This window comes from Budorcas taxicolor, chromosome 1, assembly GCF_023091745.1.
Source record: "Budorcas taxicolor isolate Tak-1 chromosome 1, Takin1.1, whole genome shotgun sequence".
NCBI lineage: Eukaryota > Metazoa > Chordata > Mammalia > Artiodactyla > Bovidae > Budorcas > Budorcas taxicolor.
Genome location: NC_068910.1, coordinates 48,273,172 through 48,292,692, shown reverse-complemented (window position 1 = coordinate 48,292,692; position 19,521 = coordinate 48,273,172). Strand labels below are relative to the sequence as shown.

The following is a 19,521-nucleotide window of genomic DNA, read 5'->3' as shown; positions in this document are numbered from 1 at the left end:
GAGACCATAAGAAATTAGTTTCTTCTTTGTATTTCCCTTGTTTTTAAAATTAAAAACCAAGTATTGCTTTTTATTTTTATTTTTTTAGTATTGCTTTTTAAATGAGAAAAATAACATAAAACTTCAAGAAGAAAAGATTTGACATTATGATAAGGTTTTTAGCTAATTAACTCATTAGCAAATTAGGGTAGAACATTCACTGGGTACTTACTATTTCTGATACTTGGGAAACTAATTTACCCTTGGGGCCTTCTGCAGGAATTATGAATTAAAGTGAACAGTTCTTGAAAAGTCTGTTCCCCTATCTTAGTTTTCCCAATTTAATTGAGACTACTGAAGCAGGCTCATCTGAAACCCCACCCCAGCTCACTCTCCACCTCGCAACCCACTCCTGGGAAAGTAAACCTCCTACAGCTTCCAGGCCCTGACTCACCTTTACAGGGAAAATAACACTTAGCAATGGCAATCACATTATTTTGTGACAAATGGTGTCATCAACATTACTAGGTACCATGGTACTCATTACCATGGGTCCTTGGATATGGTTAATATTTTCTTGATTATCCAAAATAGTTGACCTTTTAAGATGTCTACTTGCAGATTTCAGTGGCTGCACAGTGGATACGAATTTGCCTGCCAATGTGGGGGACACAGGTTTGATCCCTGGTCCAGGAAGATTCCACAAGCCACGGAGCAACTAAGCTCATGAGCCACAACTACTGAGTCCACATGCCCAGAGCCTGTGCTCAGCAACAAGAGAAGCCCCCACTTCTCACCACATTGAGAAGCCTAGGCACTGCAACAAAAAGGAGCCCCTACTCACTACTACTAGAGAAAGCTATAGAGCAAAGCAACAAAGACACAGCACAGCCCCCCAAGATGACTAAAGACATACCTTAACATACTAGAGAGTGAACAGGGGCCCACTGAAAGTTACTGAAATGGGTAAAAATAAAATTCTAACAGGCATTTTTTCCCTCTACTCCACCTAAGAGGACCAAAGATCCATGTTTGGTTAGACCATGCACATAATATCTAGACTTGAAAGAGTCATAATTCAAAGTTTGAAATACGTTCCATATTTTTAAAAACCTAGAATTACCAAGTTCCCTGTGTACAATATATTCTCAAAATTCTGGTCCATTTTGTAATGCTCCATGGCCAAGAAGACAGTGTTGATTATGATGCAGACGGTGATGGCCAGCTCAGTAAAGGGATCAGTCATCACAGTTCTCAGGACCTTCTTAATGTCTAGCCACCAGGGGCTACAGTCCCACACGAGGTATTTGGATGCCAGATTTTCCCCACATGGGAGGCAAGGCTCCTGTGATTTTTCTTGTTCTGGAGAAGAAGAATGAAAAAGCCCTTGAGGAGTTGGCTCTGCGCCAGTCTGGCTGCTCTTTGCCTGTGTGTCCTTCTTCCCTCTTCCCTGGCATCTTCTGTGCTACGACATGATCAGTCAAGAAGAGTACTGATGTGTAGCTAAAAAGGTTTCCCACACTCAGCTTTCATGTGGCATAGTCAAGTAAAAGTCTTTATATGCACATTGAGCACCTAGGAGCAGGGCTGCACTGTCAGAGATACAGATGGGAAAGTCAACACTGACTGGCTATGAACCCATGAAAGAGACAGACATAAGCCCAAGTTCTGTTCACCCAAGGTGGACCAAGGTAATGGCTATATCAGAGCACAGCAAGCTTCCAGGGCCCAGGGGAAAGGAAGATATTCAGGCAGCGCCATCTATAAGCACTGAAACAAAAGGCATGCAATCAGTTGATCTCAGGTCAGAAAAGGCACCCTGATTTCCAGGGCTTCATGAGGGGACTCAGAAGTGCTAAGAACCCATTTAACCCCATTCTTGCTAGAACCTGAGTCCTGCCCTTGAACACCAACCCCTGAGTTTGGTCCCCATTACCTGTTGTTAATCAGGTCCCTCAGATGGTACCAGCCTACACGCACAGGTCTTCTTCTATTGTTCATGACAGATTCCTATTCTAACTTCAATGACAACTGTCACCTCCTGGAAACTTCTATGTCTTCTCTCCTTTGGCTAACTATCATTGTCACTGAAACCTCCTGTGACTGTGTGGCCTGAACAGGAAGTCTTCTTGGTGCTCTTGGTCCCACCATTACCCAAGTGACAGCTCAGGGTGGGCCCGTGGGGAACGCCCGCTTCTTAAAAGCCATGTTGCTCACGTGCTCCGAAGAAGCACTGGGAGTCACTTTGCAGAAGTACCCATAGTGGGTTGCAGAGGGCTTCTAGGGAGCTGGAGAGAGGGAGAAGGGAAGGACATCATTGAACTTAGGCTCCCCCTTGGCCTGGGAGGCACAACTTACCCTGCATGGTAATGGTAAGGATGCTGACAGCACTCAGGGCTCTCTGCCTTTGGAAGGAGTCTCCGTGCTCATCACAGTGGTCCACTGACAGATTCTGGGACAGTCGTTTGGTTTGCTCAAGGAGGTGTGGCTGTAAGAGAAGGCATGATGGACCTTCTGAGGGAAGGGGCGGCCTCTCCTTAAAACTTCACAAACTTTGTTTCAATGCTACATGCAGTGAAGATGCTCAACTCACTTCATGTTCATTGCAAGCCAAAGGTTCAACTTTCTTAATTCACATTTACTACATAAGAGGAATATGGTTTGAACATTCATATTTTCATGTATGTACATTTCTAGAGTCTAGAGTCATACCTACAGAAACATTTATTTCTCTGTGTTTTATTCATTGTCAACAAAAAGCAAAAAAAATTTTACAAAAACTAATGCACAATGGTTTGGGGTATGAAAGCAATAAAAAGTATAATTTAGAAACAATGTTTGCAAGGGGCAAAAGTGGGGGATAAATTCAGAAAGGTGAATTGAGGCCAGACAGTGAAGTGCCTTGAGTGGCTGTCTACATAGATTTTGAAACAGACAGTAACTCAGATTTTCCTAGTGTTCCAGGGGTTAAGACTCTGAGCTTCTAATGCAAGGGGCATAGGTTCAATCCCTGCTGGGGAACCAAGATCCCACATGCCATGTGGCAAAAATACCAAAAACAAACAATAAAAAACCCCAAAACAAAAAAAAAATTTTGTAACTAAGAAGGACAGTCATATAAATATCACAAAATCCTTATATTAGTAAACTTCAGCTACTCTTTCAGGCTGTGTCTAAGAGTTTATTGATTTTCACCTTATCTAAAATTCTAAAGTATCTAGAAATTAAAAGACATAACCTCATAAACCTTCAGCTATCCAGAAAACTCAGGTATCTGTAATTACTTAGTCCCCCAAAAGTTCTGACCAACCATGGCCTTATAGGGAACTATCCCTTTGTGAAAAGCTGTTCTAAAGGCAGCCTGTAGTCTTGCAATAGCCATTTCTTATTCTGTTAACAGTTAAAGGGAAAAGACATTTTATGTTAAGAATGAGGAAAAACTTCCAAAATATTAAAAAATAAATGCAATTTCTTGACTATGCTGTGATCTGACAGCAAAGAAGCCTAGTCTAAGCCATGGGCTCTCAACCTGTCACTCCACCAGGGAACTGCTCACAGCAGCGGGGCAAGTCCGTCCATCTACTTCAAAGGCCCCTGAACTCTCTTTCCCCATTCCAGGCTCAGATATGCACACCAGCTTTCTGCCTCCTTCATCTTTCCACTGCCTCAGGAAGGAGGCTCTAGCCACTATTCCCTGGCCCGTATCTCCAACATCTTCCTCTCTTCTGATTTCTCTTCTCCAGAATTAAAACATGTTCAAACATCCCCCACCTTAAATAAGATTTTTTTTTCTATATCACATCCTTTCATAGCCTCTTTTCTGCATATCCCACTGCCTAAACAATAGCCTGGCTTGAATGCCCCATGTTGTTGTTGCTCAGTTCCTAGTCATGTCCCACTCTTTGCAACCCCATGGACTGCAGTACACCAGGCTTCCCTGTCCTTCACTATCTCCCAGTTTACTCAAAGCATGTCCATTAAGTCAGTGATGTTATCCAACTCTGTCACCCTCTTCTCCTCCTTCCCTCAATCTTTCCCAGCATCAGGGTCTTTCCCAATGAGTTGGTACTTTGCATCAGGTGGCCAAAGTACTGGAGCTTTAGCATCAGTCCTTCTAATGAATATTCAGGGTTGATTTCCTTTAGGACTGACTGATTTGACCTCCTTGTTGTCCAAGGAACTCCCAAGAGTCTTATTTAGCACCACAATTCAAAAGCATCAATTCTTTGGTGCTCACATCACATCCAAATATGACTACTGGAAAAATCATTTCTGTGCTAGCTAAGTCACTTAAGTTGTGTCCAACTTTTTGCAACCCTGTGGACTGTAGCCCACCAGGCTCCTCTGTCCATGGGATTCTCCAGGCAAGAACACTGGAGTGGATTGCCATGCCCCCCTCCAGGGGAATCTTCCCAACCCAGGGATCAAACTCACATCTCTTGCGTCTCCTGCACTGGAAGGCACGTTCTTCACTAGCACCACCGGGGAAGCCCTTAACTCTGACTTCACGGACCTTTGTCAGCAAAGTGATGTCTCTGCTTTTTAATATGCTGGCTAGGTTTGCCATAGCTTTTCTTTCAAGAAGCAGGCATCTTTTAATTTCATGGCTGCAGTCACCATCCGCAGTGATTTTGGAGCACAAGAAAATAAAATCTGTCACTGTTTCTACTTTTCCCCCATCTATTTGCTGTGAAGTGATGGGAGCAGATAGCATTATCTTAGTTTTTTTAATGTTGAGTTTTAAGCCAGCTCTTTCACTCTCCTCTTTCACTCTCTAGGCATCTCAAAATTGGTATGTGCATAACTTAACTTGCTATCTTCCTCGCCCCCCAGAACATGCTCTCTGCTCATCTCAGTAGATTACTCACCAACAAGCCATAAACCGGCATCATCCCCACCCTCTGCATATAGTCACTTGCCAAATCTTTTCCTCTGTAGATCCACTGTAACCTGTTCATCTCTCTTCATCCTCACTGCCCGAACCATAGTTGAAGCCATTTCCACCTCTTACTCGGATCACTGCAACAGCTTCTTAATTGGTGGCCTCCAGTCTCACCCTCCTCCAATCCCCTCTCTTCGCTGAATCCAGGATTTCCACAAAGTAAATCTGGTCTTATCACTCTTCTGCTTAAAACCTTTCCATACTGCTTATCCCTTGCATATAGGGTAAAGAATGAACTCCTTGGCTTGGCTTCAAGGCCTTTTACAAGGGTCCACATTTTACCACTAGAACCTCTTGCCACCATCCCCACTGGGTCATGTTCTGCTCTCCTTTGCTTCCAGGCCTATGCATGTGCCGTTCTCTCTGCGTGTGGAGCTTCATTCTTCCTCTAACCTGGTTAATTCACCCTTTCAGCTTACACACTGCTTCCTCTAGGAACCTTTTTCTGATCCACTGCTCTTTTCCCAGTCCCCATCAAGTCTGGGGCTGGTGGTCTGAAACAGATGTTATTGTTGGTCCCATCCACACATCCTCAGGCTTTCTTTGGAAACCCAAATAACTTTTACCCTAACACATAGCAAGTCATAAATTATTGTTTCCTGACTCCAGAAGTCTTGAACCAACGATAGACCAAAGGTAGTGTATAAATAGTGCCCTCAGTCCAAGGAGATTAAACTGACTTAATAACACATTAATTGACCACCTTCTCTTCCATGTATCACTTCTCCCCTCCTTTCTCAGTACTTCCTGCGATCACTTCCCAAATAATCTACTTGTACTCTAACATCTTTAACATTTGCCTTGGAGGAAATAAACACTGTCCCTAAGACATTGCTCCTGCTCTGCTCTCCCTGTGACCATCATGCTGGTCATCACACTGAACAGTAACTGCCTTCTTGGCACTGTGCCTGCATTATTAGATGTCTGTGTTATATATCCCGTGTATCTCCAGTACCTACTCCAGTGCCAAATAAACACAGTCAACACTTTACACAGATATTTGTAAATAAATGGAGAACTGAATAGACCCATGGATGCAGGGAAGTATGTGCAAATGGATGAATGGATAAATCACTGACTGACTGAATGAATCCTTTCAGTTAGATGGACAACTTGATCTGTCCCCCTGAGCGGGGCTCAAATATCATTAATTCTTTGGCCAAAACTTGCCTTTTTTGAAGAATCTTCATCAGAGTCTGATCCTGGAATCTGGTCTTGCCCAGACTTTCTTAAAAAGAAGGATTTTCTTTTCTTACTACCAAATAGCTTTCTCTTCTTTGGGGAAAAAGATGATGCTTCAAGGGAATTAAGTGAACTTCTGTCAATTCCCATGGCAACCAGAGCCTTAGAAAGTGAACAAAAGCAATTAATTAACAGATCACACTCCTCATGGAACACTGCAAATGACTTCCACTTTGGTGAGCATTCTCCCCTCTCTTCTGGTAGCCCTGGACCATTTCAACTGCAAATTGCCCAACTGGAGTATGATATCTTTATCCTTGTTTATGTGGGGAATGTGTCCTGTTTGTTCACGATACTGCAGCCCTTGAAGGCAGGGTTGACTCTCCAACATCTCTGTGCCACTAACCCTTAGCACAGTGTCCTGTATATGCTAGGTACTCACTAAATGTCTGTGTTTAATGATGCAGATATCAAGCACTTAAGAGGGGTTTCCTCCTGACAAATCTCTGCAGAGGATGAGAAAAAGCATAAAACATGATCCCTGCCTTGAAATCTTAAAACTGAATCTTGGAATTTAAGAACTGAAAAAAAAAAAATCAAGATGCCAGGGAAACAATAAGAAGGGCCTGTAAATATAACAGGAATTACAAGAAGGGAGAGATGATCATGACTATCATCTCTACAGCCATCATGATTGCTTCCAAAACACTCTCAAGCAAAGTCCCTGGACACAAACATCTTCAGCTTCCCACAAGAAAGCCTAGAGCAGAGCCTTCCTTTTCACACACGTATATCTAGCCAGCAATTTTGGATCTGTCTTTGAAGGCTCATGTTCAGAAAGCCAAAGATCATCAAAATCCCTTTCTCAAGAGCCCTGTGCCTGGGCATCTTCATGAGAGACCGTAGCAGAGCCAGCTGCAAGGGGCTTAAAATTTCTCAGAAAATCACCAGTTGGGAAAGCATTGTACAGGCCTTGTACAGAAACCTTAAGCATCAGACCCCGCAGCCTCTGGGATGCCCCCAAGTAGACCCCACTAACAGATATCATGTGCCCCTACCTCCTTCTCCTCCTTCAACAGCTGCTGGGCTTCCTGAAACATCTTCTCCTTGGCTTCTGTTTCGGCAGCTACATTCTTGTTCTGCTCCTCATAAGTCATGGTGACAACAGCCAGGGTTAAGTTAACCAAGTAGAAAGAGCCCAGGAAGATGACCACCACAAAGAAGAGGACCGAGACGAGCCCTGAGGTACGCACGGTCTGCAAGGGACAGAACACACGGGGTGACTTCACCTGGGGCAGAGATTAGACAGTAGTCATTGGTCTCTCCCCAGATCTGACTGGCTCAGCTGCCCACAACCTCATCTATTGCCTCCCCATCAACTGGAGCTCCTGATGCTCTGTCCCTCAGTAAGGAAATACCATTTGCATGTTCACACAGAAGTCCTAGTGACCTGACTATGACTTTCTCATGGGTATTTGTATTTTTTACATAAAAATGGCAAGAAAGAGCAATGCAGCATGAAGGCTGAAGTACTAGTGGTGGAACTGCAGTCAGTGGGGAAGCTGGTGAGGGGTGATATCTCTAGGAAGCATTTTTTGTACTCTTCTTCCAGATATCACATTTATAGTCTTTTTGATGTTTCTAATAGAATTCTAAAAGCGAATTTAACAGTACACTTGTTAAGGATAAAAAATACATGACACAGGATGCTCAGGGCTGGTGCACTGGGATGACCCAGAGGGATGGTACGGGGAGGGAGGTGGCAGGGCGGTTCAGGATGGGGAACACGTATACATCCGTGGCAGATTCATGTTGATGTATGGCAAAACCAATACGATATTGTAAAGTAATTAGCCTCCAATTAAAATAAATAAATTTATATTAAAAAATACATGACAAAGGTGAAGGAGAGATGGTTGGTTATAAATAAACAATAGATAAGTGGTGGAAAGGGAGAGAGGGAGGCAGGGAAGCAGGGGGCGGCAGGCGGAGGTGGAGAGAGAGAGAGGGAAATAGAATGAATAAATAAATAACCTGTCGATAAAGCTTCTCCCAGGAATCTTGGGTCATAAGCCGGAACATGGCAAGAAAAGACCAGCCAAAGTTGTCAAAATTTGTGTAATTATAGTCAGGATTTTTTTTGCTATCTTTGCATTTATATTGTTCAGGACAAGCCCTAGATATTGGAAAAAGGAACAGAGAAAGAATTACATACTCTGCAGCTGAGTTCCCCCCACCACACACACACCGTGCCCAGGGCACTGGTTCTTCCAAGAACAATGAGCTCACACTCAAAACTCCTAGGTGAAGAGAACATTTGTAGAGTGTCATCCCTCATCTTCCACACCTCGCAGTCTATGTCTAAACATGGGTATTCATAGTCTCTTCTCAAACAGATTGATTAGAAAGTTCACAGTGGCAGTTTTTCATTAAAAAATGAAGTGTAGTGACTTGGTGAACAATTTACAGTAAAAAAAAAAAAAAAAAAAGGACATACAATGACTTGATGTCTCCCTCTCTCCCCAGATACCCAGTCCCACTTCCTAAAGGCACAAATAAACAGTTACTTTACTAATTTTCCAGAAGTCTTCTATGACTACAAAAGCACATGTCTATCAATATACATCTTCTAAAATACATGAACATGAGCATTCTTTAAACACTCTTTTGCACTTTGCTTTTTTCATGGAATGATACTGAGTGGAGGTCTTTCCATATCAGCATACAAGGAAATGTCTCATTTTTTTGTGTGTCTTACATTTCTGGGATTTTTATAAATGCTTTGCTAATGCTGAATATTTAGATTACAATTGTTATCAGTCCCCTATTATTACAAACATTTGGGTTTTACTTTAAAAACAGTAGATATCTTGCATATGGGTCTTGCCCACATCACCAAAACACACCTCATTGATTGCATTTATCAAATACACTAAGAGTATGTACTTTTTTAGTTTGAAATATAGTATTCTTATCAAAGTAACACATGCTGTGGTTTTAAAAACTCACATGGCACCTCAAGGCTTGTAATGAGAACCACTCCAGCATTCTTCAACTGTCATTTATATACCTCCAATTCAACAACTTTTAGCTCGTTCAGGTCCATATCTCTAAATATGGTGCTTTTACTGGGAGGAGATCAAGATGGCAGAGGAGAAGGATGCTGAGCTCACCTCCCCCAGTGAATACATCATAAATAGGTCTACATGTGGAGCAATTCTCAATGAAAACAAACTGGACACTAGCAGTAAACTGGATATAAGAGTGTAAAGAAAGATCCATACAGAGGCAGGTAGGAAGGGAGGGGAAGCAATTAGATTGGGACTCACACCCACAGGAAGGGACACAGAAGAAAGGGATATCAGAGGCTCAGAGATCCTTCCTGGGGGGGTAAAGGGTTCGAATCACATCCTGGGAAGGCCAGCCCTAGGGTCTAACACTAGGACAAAAAGTTCCCTTAGCTGGTTTGAAAACTAGTGGGATTTACAGGAGGGCTATAACAAACTGAGACTCTGCTCACAAGGACATACACACGTTTGCTTAATCTCAGGAATAAGGTGGATGCCCACTCTCACCACTTCTATTTAACTTGATATTGGAAGTCCTAGCCACAGCAATTGGCCAACTTGATATTGGAAGTCCTAGCCATAGCAATCAGCCAAAAAAAAAAAAAAAAGAAATGAGAGGCATCCAAACTGGAAGAAAAGGGACTTCCCTGGTGGTCCAGTGGCTAAGACTCTACATTCCCAATGCAGGAGGCCCAGATTTAGTCCCTGGTCAGGGAAGTAGATCCCATGTGCCACAGTCAAGAATTCACATGCCACAAGAAAGATGGAAGACCCCTAATTAAACATAAAAGCTTTTGCACAGCAAAGGAAACCATAGCATTAGTCGCTCAATCTTGTCTGACTCTGAAACCCCATGGACTGTAGCCCACCAGGCTCCTCTGTCCATGGAATTCTCTAGGCAAGAATATTGGAGTGGGTAGCCATCTCCTTCTCCAGGGGATTGTCCAGACCAAGGATTGAACCCAGATCTCCTGCGGCCTTTACCATCTGAGCTACCAGGGAAGCCCAAGATGAAAAGACAACCCTCAGAATGGGAGAAAATAATTGCAAATGAAGCAACTGACAAAGGATCAATCTCCAAAATACACAAGCAGCTCAGGAAGCTCAGTATCAGAAAAACAAACAACCCAATCAAAAATCGGCAGAAGATCTAAACACATTTCTCCAAAGAAGACATACAGATGGCTAATAAACCCATGAAAAATGCTCAGCATCACTTATTATGAAAGAAGTGTAAATCAAAACTACAGTGCAGTATTACCTCACACCAGTCAAAATGGCCATCATCAAAAAATCTACAAATGATGCCGGAGAGGATGTGAAGAAAAGAGAACCCTTTTGCACTGTTGGTAGGAATGTAAATTGGTAACAGCCGCTATAGACAACAGTATGGAGATTTCTTTAAAAACTAGGAATAAAAGTACCATATGACCCAGATATCCTACTACTGGGTATATACCCTGAGAAAACCATTCTAAAAAACACATGTACCCCAGTGTTCATTACAGCACTGTTTGCATAGCCAGGACATGAAAGCAACCTAGATGTCTTCTGACAGATGAACAGATAAAGAAGCTGTAGTACATATATACAATTGAATATTACTCAGCCATAAAAAGGAGTGGCTTTGAATCAGTTCTAATGAGATGGATGAAACTACAGCTTGTTATAGAGACTGAAGTAAGTCAGAACGACAAATGCAAATATCATATATAATGTATCTATATGATATAGAAAATCTACAAAAATGGTACCGATGAACCTATTTGTAGGGCAGGAATAGAGACACAGACATAGAGAACATACTAGTGGACACAGTGGGGGAAGGAGAGGGTGGGGCTAATTGAGAGAGTAGCATGGAAACATATACATTACCATATGTAAAACAGATAGCTAGCACGAATTTCCTGTATGACACATGGAGCTCAACCTGGTGCTCTGTGATAACCTAGAGGGGTGGGATGGGGTGGGAGGTGGGAGGGAGGTTCAAGAGAAAGGACGCATATGTATAGCTAAGGCTGATTCATGCTGATGTATGGCAGAAACCAACACAACACTAGAAAGTAATTCTACTCCAATTAAAAATAAATAATAATTTTTTTAAAAAGATGGAAGATCCTGTGTGACACAACTAAGATCTGGCACAGCCAAATAAATAAATATTCAAATTGGAAGGGAAGAAGTAAAACTGTCACTATTTGCAAGTGATATGATACTACAGATAGAAAATTAAAGTCTTCATCAAGAAAATGGTTTAGAACTAATAAATGAATTCAATAAAATTTTAGGAATCAAGATTCAGAAATCTGTTGCATTTTATATACTAAAAATGAACTGTAGGCATGTATGTCCTCTTGAGGATCATTCTAGAGAGCTCAATAAACCTTGTATTAGAATAAAGTTTAATATGTCTAGTAAGTCTGACCTAATCAGAACCCGTGACCACTACAAGACTTCCCTAATTTTATAGACAGAGTTACATCTCTGTTATTTCTCTCTGTATTTACGCTCATCACACTTTCAAGAATTTACTGTACATCTCTCTTCCCTGAAAGATGTCAGTTTCAAGAGGACAGCACTCCTTTATACGTACTTGGATTCCTAGGACCTAAGACAGAGTTTGGCACACTGTTGGCCCTTGATACATATTTGTTATTGAGAAATGAATGTAGTCTATTTCATCAGAGTGTCTAGCATATTATCTTAATTTGAAATATACTCAGACTTGCCTGGTGGTAAGGAGATAAGAATAGCCTGCCAATGCAGGGAACATGGGTTCAATCTCTGGTCTGGAAGGATCCCACATGCTGAGGGGCAACTGAAGCCCATGTGCCACAACTACTGAGTCCACTCTCTAGAGCCCAGGAGCACGACCAGTGAGATCACTGTGCCCCAGCCACTGAAGGCCGTGCATCCTCGAGCTGCACAGCGCAACTACTGAGCCTGTGTGCTGCAGCTCCTGAGCCTGAGCACTAGAGCCTGTGCTCTGTGACGAGAAGTCACCGCATTGAGAAGCCCGCACACCACAATGAGACGATAGCCCTGCAAACCACAACTAGAGGAAGCCTATGCACAGCAACGAAGATCCAAGGCCACCGAAAGGAAACAACATCACCAGAAAGAAAGACACTCAATAAATCTTCACGGAATCTCTCAGCTCAGAGAGGACTACCTAGAATAAGGGAGGGTATCCCCAGAGGGCTACCAGCTGCTGAGGTGAATGTGCATGAACACACGTACAGCAGTGTGGGCAATCGGGGCAGTGGTGGTCACAGATCCACAAATAGAAGATGCATGCTGAGATGTCTTGCGTCAGGGCCATGTCACTGATCAGGAAATAGGTCTAAATGGGGCTTTCAGTCACAATATCCTTTATGACCTTTGACGGTCTTGAATATCCACTCCATAAAGTTGAAATATCACTATGTTTTCAGTAGGTTTCTTACCAGATACAAATTCAACATAATTTGGGGGAGAATACAGTTCTAGACATTGGGAAATAATTTTTAATTTAGTAATGCATGTCAAAGTTTGTTTAGACACTTGAAATAATCAGTGGTATTTGAGAACTATCACCACTGTTTGCATAAGTCATTAGATGAAGACTGTTTGCCACATCACTTCAAATAGATAGAATGAAGAATATAAACATCTTACCTGTTGCCCATCCACACACCACACATTTTGAATTCAGTGGAGTCTTCTTTTTTAAAGCAATAGTCTGAGGGGGAAAGAATTATAAACTCAGGTTGAAACAAATAACATTGAAAGGAAAGAGAATAGCAAATATGCCAAATTATGCTAGAAAAAGATGGTCCAGAATCTTCCAAAATGATCAAGGTGATCAAAGTGATCTCAGTGAAATGATCCAGAGAGAAACTAGAGCCTAAGCCCTCAGGATGATGCAAGAAAAGAAGAGGGAGAAGGAGAAGGAAGCAGAAATGAGAGGAGGAAGCAGTGTCACGATAACCACTTTGCTTCTCAGTACATGGGACTGAGCCAGAGACCACCCTTGGGAGAAGCTGGACACAGGGCGAGCCCGTGAGAAACTCAAAAACCAAGACAGACATGGAGAAAGTATGGCCACATGAAACTCAGGACACATGAAATTGATACACGGTTGACCTCAGAGTGGAGAGGGAGCAACATAAAAGGAGCAACATCACTGAAGAAAATACTTGGGTAGAGAGAGGCATTGTGGGAAGTTGCTGGTCCCCTTTGACCAAAGCCAGGCACTCTGAAGACATCTGTAAAAGGTGACAAGGAAGTGGGCAGATATGAAAGCTGACACCACTGTTACAGATGTGCAACTTCAGGCTTTTCCTTCTCCATGAAAACCCAGAGAAGGAGGCAGTTCTCTAAGAAATTCACCTGCCCACATGAGAATCCTGGAGGAACAAGTCATCCAGTGCTCCTAAGACATTCGTAACACAGACCGATAGATAGTACAAGTGGGGATAAATAAAAAGTAACCATGCACAAACCAAGAAGTGAACGGTGGGGTGCTTACCTTGATAGTCATTGTTACAGGAATTACTGACACATTTGTAGCTCAGATTTCCCATGAAGAGCTGCTGACCTACCAGGGCGAAGATGCTGAGGCAAAAGAGAGTCAGGATCATCACATCGACAAGCTTCTTCACAGAGTGCAGCAAGGCCCCAACAATGACCTTCAAACCTGAGGAAGAAAACAGGTGTGGGGAGAAGACCCCTACTCACACAGACACTTAAGACACAGGCAAGGAGCAGTAAGGCTTCGAAAGTTGTCTGATTGCGGGCTGGCACTGGAAACTGGCCTGACCTGGGATTCTGAAGCTGAAAGTTCTAGTTCCAACCCTGTACCTTAAAAGCTATTTGCCATCAGAGCCACCCACTGGTCTAGGACTTGGCCTCTTTATCCTGCCCTATAGATGCCACAGGGTTGCTCTGAAGGGCAAGTGAGAAAACTCTGAGCAGACACTTGCCACAGAGATGTAAGACATAACTGGATGACAGTTGTGCAGTCACTTCCCTTACTGGGGGTCACAGGCAACAGTAAGGCCAAAGTGAGGAATTGAAACTGTATTTAACATTTGGTAGCTACTACCTACAGTAACATACACAAGGTGCCCTGAGATATGGCTAAATTCGGGGGGGAAGGTTGCAAAGAAAGCTGGAAGAGGGAGCTCTGCCTGGACCCCAATAATGAAGATATCTTAGGAAACAAACACTCAGATTACTACTTATAATCAGGGCTTTTGAAAAATTCATTCAAGAAATATTTACCAAGCACCTTCAAGGTCCATGATACAGTGTTTGGCTGCCAAAGTTACAAAATAAAAAGGACACAGTCAGGTAGTGTGTCAATAAATGTTTAAAAATCAGCTTTCTGCAGAGAGGGGAGGACACAGGGAAAGTCCTCCTCTGCAGCATTTACAAAGGTCCTGGCTCACTAAATTCTGGAGTGTAGACCCCTTTTCTCCCTCCATGCACGCCTCTCCTGCAGCTGCTTTCAAGCTACCAACATGACATCCCTGGACACACAGTTGGAAACAGTCTGCTGGGGAATGAGAACAAGTCAGTCCCAGTACAATACTGATTCACAGGCTCTGCTCTCAATGGGTTCTGCTCTCTGGAGAAAGAAATTGGCAGATGGCATCTATAATGTGTGAGATGACACTGAGTGGCAAAGTTTCAGCTGATCAGCATAAACCATGAATGGTAAACTTGAGAACACAAAGCAGCATCTGATGGGAGGCCAAGTCCGTTGTGATGACCTTCCCACCAAGGGTGATGCTACATGAGGAGGAGACTTTGGGCTGAGCTGGGACATTCACTGGCTTCACCACTGCACTCATGTTCATGCCAAGATTGTGCTTTCCCTGCATGGTCAGGGGCACCAAACATGAAAATACTCTAACCTCATCTATGCTTGATTTTTTATCTATAACAAGAGGCTTGCTTGTGTCTTCCCCAAAGCAAGATGCTTTGGATGAAAGGTAGCTGTGATTCCAGAATTATTTTTACATAGCCCCATAAAAGATCTTACACTCTTCATTCCGAAAAAAGCACTGGACTCAGTGGGAGGAGGTAAGGGTGGGATGATTTGAGAGAACAGCATTGAAAGACATACATTATCATATGTACAGTTACCATCATGGCTCAGTGGTAAAGAATCTGCCTGCCAGCGCAGGAGACACCAGAGAACACAGCTTCGATCCCTGGATCAGGAAGATTCCCAGAGAAGGGCATGGCAATCCACTCCAATATTCTTGCCTGGAAAATCCCATGGACAGAGAAGCACAGTGCGCTATGGCCCGGGGGGTCGCAAAGAGTCAGAAATGACTGAGCATGTGTGCACCATATGTAAAATGGATGACCAGTGCGAGCTCAGTTCATGAAGCGGGGCACCCAAAGCCAGTGCTCTGGGACACACTGGAGAGATGGAGTGGGGAGGGGTGTGGGAGAGGGGTTCAGGATGGAGGGATACATGTATACCTATGGCCAATTCTTGTTCATCTATGGCAAAAACCATCACAATATTGTAAAGTAATCATCTTCCAATTAAAATAATGTAAATTAAAAAACAAAAGTATCCAGGGATTGCACGTGGTTCATGAGTCAAAATGGAGAGTGTGTTTACCTGCTCAGAGATGAAGAAGGGAACACAAAAAGTTGCTAAGTGACTGCCTGAATGTATATTTATATTTTATCCACATGAAATATGAGGGGCTCAGTGCAGACAGAAACCCCCAAATCCACCTGGGAAACCAAGGTCCACCTTGCAAAAGAGGAAGGGAAAAGGAAAGAGAGGCAAGTTCTACATAAAGTATCCTCTGTCAGTTTCTTTGTCACTAGCAGTTGTTTTTCTGGAGTTTCCAAAAATAGTCTACTACCTCTGTGTGAAAAAAGATTCAAATTGCCTGGAGCTCTGATAAGAGACTAGAAGAAGAAGGGAAGAAGAAGAGGGGAGGGAAGGAGTCCAGAGAGAGAATACCTTCTAATACTTTTTTGTAGAGGACAGGGGAAGGAGTAGAGAAGACTCTGCCACAATCACCTCACTTCTGATAAACTGGAATTTTACAACCCATCCTAGGCTTCACCCTGATCGCAGAGCTGATCTGGCTTCCAGGAGACCCCTTTTCCTCTCCTTCCTACTTCACTGGTGGCTCCTGCTCATCGCCTTTGCTGGTTTTTCCTCTCACCCCTCCCCTTTAGGGTCTCAGGGCCTCGTGGCTGTCAGTCCTGCGTCCTCTTCTACATTCCGTCTCTGCTCATTTTCTTCGTAACCTCATTAGATTCCATGGCTCTAAATATCATCTATAGTCTTCTAATCTCCAAAATGATACCTGCAGCCCTGAACATCAGCTTGTATTTCTAACTGCCTACTTGATACTCTGACTTGGATGCCTCATAGCCATCTCAAACAGAATGTGTCTGAAGCTAACCCCCAATCTGACCCCTGAGGCCTGCTTCTCTCACAGTCTTCCTTTTCTCATTCAGAGATGATTCCATCTTTCCAGTCACTCAGAGAAAAACCTGGACTCATCCTTGACTCCTCTTTTGCTCACATCATGTATACAATCAACCTGCCAGAAAGTCCCATTGTTTCTACCTTTAAATTTGTACAGAATCTGACCACCATTCCCCTACTCCTCTTCTGCCTGATCTGAGGTCACTGCTGCTTCTTGCTCGGATTATGGCGGTGGCCCCATGTGTCAGTTTGGGCCCTCTGAGAAGTAGACACTCTGAGACCAGATTACAGGAGATCTGGGGGGAAATGCCTGTGAGGAATAGTCTGAAGGGAGGGAATGGAGGGCGGAGAGAGCCTCAGACTGTGACCCAGAGCTGACATCTGGAAAAGGAGAGCAGGAAGAAAGCAGGATAGATAGGAAGGGCTTCAGACTGCAGTGCATGTGGGAGGTAGTCTCACCCTGCTGAGAAGCCCCTGAGTCAAAGTCCCCCAGAGAGAAGTCCCATACCCTTTAGGGGCGGGCCTGCACTAGCGCTCCCCAGATGCAGGGAAAGCAGGTCTTGGCATGAGCATGAATGCAGTGGTGAACCCAGAGAGGGGGCAGTGGGACCATTCATCAGCTGCGCTCCCTGCAGCAGGAGATCTGAGCAGCATGCATCCGTGGCAACCAACATGCCACCTGCTTGGTCTTCCTGCTTCTACCTTTGCTCCCCCGAGTTCTGTTCCCCACACAACAGCCAGAGTAATCCTTCTACAGCCATCAGGTCATGGGACTCCTCTGCTCAAAGCCCTTGCATGGCTCCCATCTCTCTCAGAGGAAAGCCCAAGACTTCCTGGGACTTAGGTGCTTCCCCTTCACCTCTGTGGCCCTTCCTCCCCCACCTAGTCCCTCACTCTGTCTGCTCCAGCCCCATCCACATCTTTCATATCCCTTGGTCTGTGGACTGGCTGCTTCCTAGGCTCTGGATACTCTTTCCCATATGTCTGCTTGTGAAACCTCCTCAACAACTTCAAATCTGCTCACATCTCACCTTTCCAATTGACACCTATACTAACCATCCCACTGAAAACTGCAACCTGTTTCCTTGAACCCCATGACTTCCAAGAGCCATCATGTTACTTACTTTTCCATTTCATTTTGAAAACGCATGCCATATAATTTACTTATTTATTATAGTTATCGCGTAAGTCCATTTCCCAATCCCCCACCTAAAATGTAAACTCCATGAAGGCAGGGAACTTTGTCTGTTTGCTCACTGATATATCCCAGGCAGGTAGCACAGAGGGTATCAGGGGCTCAATACATATTTGTTGACTGATGAAATAAATGAATAAACAGCATTGTTTGTTAGGTTTTGATTTACATATGACATATTTAGAAATTTTAACTATTCTCTTCTGCTAAGAGTCAACGTTGAAAGTTAGAGTGACTTACCTGAAATTACTGAAATTGCTTTCAAAGCTCTGAATACTCGGAAGGTACGTAGGGATGACAGACTGAAGCTGCTGGCATTGATATATGGAGAATATGACACAAATCTATAAGACAAAGCACGAGGAAAGTCCAGGCTTACTCAGTCATGGATCTGTCCTACACATCTCCACAAAAGCCACAAGTAATTACAGCCTGGGTTCTGTCCACCAGCATGAAATCTGCAGCCTCCCCTTCCAGCCCCACCATCATCTCAGGACCTGGCAGTGTCATTCTCTATTGCTGTAGATCCAGGGACCATAGATTGCACAGGAGACTATTCTCAGCTGATCTTTATATTTGGACATAGTCGGGGATTCCTTGAAATAGTTGTGGCAGCTGTAGCTACATTCATGGATAACAGAAATCAACTTAAACATTTACTGATTTGCTACCAAGTTCCAGGCCCCAGTACACTTCCCTAAGGTCTCAACCATGTGGCCAAGTCCAGAAGCAACCTAGGCAGTCTGGCTCCAGAGCCCATATTCTTCACCATTGCACTATACCACCTCTCAGTAACATCTGACTATTGACCTTGAAATGTAAAACTCTGAAATTACTAGTACTTACCTCAAAGGGCTTTTGTGAATATTAAACAAAAATATATGCAAAGTGCTTAAGACAATGGGCTGGTACTAATTAAATAAGGTTGGGTTTATTATTACTGTGCTGGCAATGGGCCATTTTTTCTCTTGCTTTTTATTTTGCTCATCATTCAGATGCCAAATTGATGTCCTCTCCTTCGAAAGAACTTCAGCTCTCACTCATGCTATACACAACAACTAACTCAAAAGGGACCATAAACTTAAATACAAGAGCCAAAATGGTAACACTTCTAGAAGGAAACATGACAGAAACTCCTTGACCTTTCAGTAGACAGAGACGTTCTAGACCCCTTTGTTCCTCCCCCATCTTCTGACAGCCAGAATGACACACAGCATCCTATGCTAGCACTAACTGTAGCAGGTTTAATGGTCATGCTTCACTGGACATCCCTAGTGGCTCAGATGATAAAGAATCTGCCTGCAAGGCAGGAGACCTGGGTTTGATCCCTGGGTCAGGAAGATCCCCCAAAGAAGGGAAAGGTTACCCACTCCAGTATTCTTGCCTGGAGAATCCCATGGACAGAAGAGCCTGGAGGGCTACAGTCCGTGGGGTCTCAAAGAGTCGGATACGACTGAGCGACTAAGCACACACACAGATGCTTCACTTCCCCTCTGAATTGCGAACAGAGTGAGAATCATGCATGATATTTCTTCATTATCACAATGCTGGGCCCACAGAGCCTGGCCCCGTAACAGGTCAGTGTTTGGTGAGTAAATGGCTGAAAAAGTAAGACCATGCGTGTTGGACCAGAAATGGATTTGTGGGGGATTCCCTGGCAGTCCAGTGGTTAGGACTCAGCACTCTCACTGCCATGGCCCAG

General features: G+C 43.6%; 1 protein-coding gene across 1 annotated transcript in view; it reads right to left on the bottom strand.

The window, feature by feature from the left end:
• Window positions 1-19,521, bottom strand: part of SCN11A (sodium voltage-gated channel alpha subunit 11) — a 77,642-nt gene that overhangs the window by 50,640 nt on the left and 7,481 nt on the right. The window contains exons 5-12 of the mRNA XM_052648062.1: window positions 18,060-18,163; window positions 13,682-13,849; window positions 12,829-12,892; window positions 8,138-8,279; window positions 7,162-7,359; window positions 6,092-6,265; window positions 2,338-2,467; window positions 1,103-1,341 (exon numbers count right to left, since the gene is read on the bottom strand). Coding sequence (XP_052504022.1) covers window positions 1,103-1,341; window positions 2,338-2,467; window positions 6,092-6,265; window positions 7,162-7,359; window positions 8,138-8,279; window positions 12,829-12,892; window positions 13,682-13,849; window positions 18,060-18,163 — 1,219 coding nt within the window. The remainder of the gene's footprint in view (window positions 1-1,102; window positions 1,342-2,337; window positions 2,468-6,091; window positions 6,266-7,161; window positions 7,360-8,137; window positions 8,280-12,828; window positions 12,893-13,681; window positions 13,850-18,059; window positions 18,164-19,521) is intronic.